Source organism: Pteropus vampyrus, unplaced genomic scaffold, assembly GCF_000151845.1.
Source record: "Pteropus vampyrus isolate Shadow unplaced genomic scaffold, Pvam_2.0 Scaffold24, whole genome shotgun sequence".
Classification (NCBI taxonomy): Eukaryota; Metazoa; Chordata; class Mammalia; order Chiroptera; family Pteropodidae; genus Pteropus; species Pteropus vampyrus.
This window is the reverse complement of record NW_011888805.1, coordinates 8,912,864-8,917,807: the sequence shown is the minus strand read 5'-3', so window position 1 is coordinate 8,917,807 and position 4,944 is coordinate 8,912,864. Positions and strand designations below refer to the sequence as shown.

At 42.3% G+C, this 4,944-nt stretch overlaps 1 protein-coding gene across 1 annotated transcript in view; it reads left to right on the top strand.

Annotated features, from left to right (window-relative positions):
- ARFGEF3 (ARFGEF family member 3) overlaps positions 1-4,944 on the top strand; it is a 161,826-nt gene that overhangs the window by 133,412 nt on the left and 23,470 nt on the right. Inside the window, exon 25 of the mRNA XM_011356156.2 lies at positions 3,423-3,526. Within this exon, the coding sequence (XP_011354458.1) occupies positions 3,423-3,526 (104 nt within the window). The remainder of the gene's footprint in view (positions 1-3,422; positions 3,527-4,944) is intronic.

Sequence of the window (4,944 nt, the reverse complement as noted above, 5' to 3'; positions counted from 1 at the left end):
ATTTAATTCACCCAAACATTTATTTAAACCAAACATATAGAAGAAACTTAAGTCTTAAAGTTTTGAGAATTTCACCGTGGAGTGCTTAGACCTGGAGCCTGAGAACCTTTTAAATAAGAAAAATAAAAGATTCATAATATACTTTTATACTCTTGCTAAATAACAGACAGATTCTTTTGCAAAAGAAAACTGGACACAAAGAAGCTAGGCGTCTTCATGATCCCCCTTTTTTGGGAGTAGGAATAAAATGCAAGTTTCAGGATAGAGGCCAGAGGCCCAAATCTGATTCGTAGACCATCTTTGTCATATTCTGTTATTATATATACTCATCCTATTATACGTACTCTGGGAAATTGAGCACTGAGCTGTCGGGGCAACTATGGCAGTGACTCACTCATTGATTTTACAATGGAGTGGGCTTCAGAGGAAGATTTCTTTTGAACAACAGACTAAGATTTTTTTTAACTCTTCTCTGTTAAATAGAAGCCAAACAATTTAGTGTCTTATCATCAGAAGACTAAAAGTGTGACTGTTTGCCTTACATAGTAGAAAATCCAGTTCCTCTTGAAGAAAAACTCCCTCCTCCTGTGTGTGTCTCCTTTACTCACGTTACTGCCGCCACGCTCACAACACTTCTGACACCAGTTTTTCTCTATGCCAAGCAATCCTTTGTGATATCATCTGGGTGTCCTACAATTCAGTTAAATTCTGGCAGTACCCAGAATTAGCTCAGACCCCACAGGTTAAGGGCTCAGTCCCCCAAGACTGTCCCCCGCCCCACCACCACTTCAGATGCCAATTGCAAGTAGCTGTTCTCCAGGTTACCCACAACTTCTGTCAGACTTGGACAAAAATCACAGGTTCCCATGACCCTCTCCCCCTTAGATTTGATTATTTGCTAGAACAGCTCACAGAATTCCGAGAAACACTTACCTTTACCAGTTTATTATGTAATAAAGGATATGATCAAGGATACAGAGAACAACCAGACAAAGAGATACAAAAGCGAAGATCTGGAAGAGTCCCAAGCACGAGAGCTTCTCTGGTCCCCGTGGAGTTGGGGTGTGCCCCCTCCCTGGCATGCAGATGTGTTCCCCAACCCAGAAGCTCTCTGCATAACCATGATTTGTTTTGTTATAGAGGCTTCATCACTTAGGCATGATGGGTCATTAACTCAATTTCCAGCCCCTCTCCCCTTCCTGGAGGTTGGAGGGAGGAATGAAAGTTCCAAGTTTCTGATCACAGCTTGGTGTTCCTGGTGACCAGCCCCCATTCAGGAGCCCGCCAGGGGGTGCTTCAGTAGAACAAAAGACTCTCCTATCACTCAGGAAACTCCAAGGGATTCAGGATCAGGAACCTGGTTCGAAGGCTAAATATCAGTACAAAAGATGCTCCTTATGCTCTTATCAGTTGGGAAATTATAAGGGTTTTGGGAATGGGGGGGGTGCAGAGACCAACATATATGTATACATGCACACATGTATATCTATGAAATAAATGTATACTTTTTCCTATAATTTCACAGACCTATATTTCATTTAAGAACCATTATTTTTGGTATTCTGTTGTTCAGTGAAGAGTGGAGTGTCTGCTACACGGGCATGGCAGCCTGTACATACTATGGGATATAAAGAAGATAAAACATGCTTCCTGCCTATGAGCAGTTCACAGCCTCTTCTGGGAAACAGTCACATAAATCAATAATTACAGTTCAGCAAGATAAATACTTTCATAAAGGCTAGTAGGGGGGAAAAAAGCCATTTAAGCTAAAATGAACAGGCAGCTAAGAGGAGAAACTGAGGCTGATTCCCATTCCCCAAGTTTCTTACCCAGAATCGGGATATCTAAAAGGAGGGCAGGTTAGATGTGGAGGACAGGAAAAAGTACTACATTCTACCTTTGGGCATTTGGACATGTTGAATTTCTGCAAAATATTCAAATGGAGATGCTTAGCAGCATGTTAGAAATTTGAGATTTTAGGGAAGTGGAGCCTGAAAATAGAAATGCAGGATTATCAGTGTATATATGAAGGATATTTAAAACACATAGGTCCTAATTTTTCTGTAAATTATAAGCTGGAATTATTTTTATTAGGCTTGGGGTTAGTGGGAACATCTGAGCCCCCATTCTAGCCATGCTGGCTATGTACTGCCCCTGGCTCCAGGGGTGCCATTTGCATAAATTTTGATGTGTAACAGAGCAGCCTCAGTAAAAATAAACTTTGAAACTGCTCATTTTGATCAACAGGTTAGGAAATGAATTTATTTTTAATTCCCACTTGGTTATTTCAATATGATTTTGACCTTGTCTATGTTTTTATACTTTAAGGTATATTAATCTATACCAGGAATTTGCTAACTATGACCCATCAGCCAAATCTTATTGCTGATAGTTTTTTAATAAAGTTTTATTGGAACACAGCCATGGTCATTTGTCTATGGCTGTTTTCATGCTACAGTGGCAGCGTTGAGAAGTTGCAACAAAGACAGTACGACCTGCAAAGCCTAAAGTATTTACTGTCTGGCCCTGTACTAAAAAATGTTTGCCATTTTCTTTTCTTTTGTTAAAATTTTAGGGAGAAGCATGCCTCTTTGTCTGCTTCTGAATTGTAACTAATGCCTACTCATTATGTCTGTTTATCCACAGGGGAGGGTGCTAGTTGCTACGATTGTAGACAATTAGAAACAATTATAGTACTGTGGAATGATCTTATTAAAAGTATAGAAACAGGTCATTACATGAGAAGAAAAATGATAATTCTCAACTACTGTTTACCTATAGAAAATCTAGACACCCTCTATAGATCTGTTAAATCTCTAGATACATACGGAAAAAAAAATAGAAATGATTTCAATTCAATTACATAGTCTTCATCCCAAACACCAGATGTTCAGAATCTTCCCAGAGTCTTCTTTTCTCAACACTATTTAGTGCTGAGCACTAGCAGCAAATGAGGTCCTTTTCCAGATAGAGGCCTGGTGCTTCATTCCAACCCAGCACGTGTCCGATCTCCCAGATCATCCTCATCAAAGCTTCAGAAGTCACACCATCAATAGCAGGGCCCTGGGGAAGTGAATTGCAGCGTGGCCAAGTACACTGTCCAGCCACTGAGAGTACTGAGGTAGAATGGTGGAAAAGTGTTCATTATTTAGTGAAGAGTTACAAAACACAATAGTCTCAACAAAGTAAGATTTACAGTATGATCCCAGCTGTGTTTAACATGTACACATGTGTGTGTGGGCAGAGGTGGAATATGACTAAATGGATTTTTCTCAGGGTTGTACAATTTGAAGTAACTTTTCTTCCTTTTTTCTCTATTTTAGTAGACATTTGGTGAACTAATGTTACGTGAATATGTAGGTCTTATTTTGTAAGTAGATACACAAGGATAACTCTGTCTCTGTCTCCCTGTGCTGTCCCAGGGGAGGTGGACTGTAAAGAGATTGGAGACTGTGTCCCAGGACCAGGAGCCACGGCCCCAGACCTGTGCCTCCCTGCACTGGATTACCTCAGGCGCTGTTCTCAGGTACACTGAGCCCCAGGCCCTGAAACCTGCCTCAGAAGATGCTTGCAAAATGTGTGTGAGTGTCTTTTGCTGAAGCCCAAGATAAGCATTTTCTGCTTGTCTCTGAGAAGACTGGAGCTTAGATTTGGAGTATATATTTTGTCCCCACCCTTTCCATGAAGGAGGGGAAGAAAGTAATCAAAGTGTACTAGAACACACAATTGGATCCTGAAATCTCTGAAACTTCTCATGTATTCTCAGATGAACTGCCGCAATTTCTGCACCTGAGGAGTCATGAGGTTGCGGGAGAATTCCTGACTTACCAAAACATGGGTGCTGGGGCGGCAAACAGTGAATAGAGACATGAAAAAAAAAAAAAGGGGATGGTTTCAATCAAGATCTATAGATAAAACCAATGAAACATCACCTGTCAGTGTGGACAGTGACCTTCATTGTGCTAAATTCAATAATTCTCTGTCCTTACCCAAGCCAGATGCCAGTAGAGCAAGCCCATGCTCCCTCCCTGAAGCCCTGTCTCCCCTAGGCTTCAGAGATACTCTCTCTCAATAGTTTTTCTCCTGTCTTCTCAGGTTGTGTCCCCAGGCCTCTTCTCATTCCTCCGTGATAGCATTAAGCCTGTGGCCTTAGAAAGGATGCAGGGCCCTGACTTCTTCCCCAGCTTCCTCTGCAAGGCCCATGGGACATGACCCCAGCTCCTTTTCCACATCCAGCCCTTCCTTCTCCCTCACTGCACTCCAGCCACACTGACTTTTTGCCCCTCAAATACACCCTACTTCTTACACGCAAGTCCATTGCTCTTCCCTCTGCCTGAAATTTTCCCTCCTCAGATCACTGAATGACACTCCGTATCTTCCAGATCTCATCGAAAACATCACCTGTCAGAGAGATCAGGGCTCAGATATCTACCAACTCCCTGCCAACATGCCCCACACACTTTAGTCCCTCTCTCTGGCACCGCCCACCTAATTATTTTCTATAACATTTATGTCAGAAATTTTGTTTATTATTGTGAAAGGATTATTGTTTGTAAGACCCAAAGGACAGGAATTTTGTCTCTCACTTGCAGCTGTGCCCCAGTATGGGCACAGCAGGCACAACTTTAATTTGTGAAAGTATAAGGATCCTTAGGAGTTTGCTCCAGTAACGGATTCCTGGGGGACCGGGCTCTAGCAGTGAGAGGGGCATAAAGAGCCGAGGGTGGTTTACTAGCTCTGCTTCTCACACTGTGGTCTCTGACGTTGCCCACAGATTCCTCCATTTCCCCATTTGCCCCCTGTTTCTTTGATGTGAGGTCAGGAGAAGGGGAAATCAGAGCCCAGTATCAGATTTGCCTGTAGACTCTCTTCTCAGGGATCCCCAAAGAGCACTTCTTCCCATAGGCAAAAATTCTTCACATGTTTCATTGGTTCCCTTGGTAG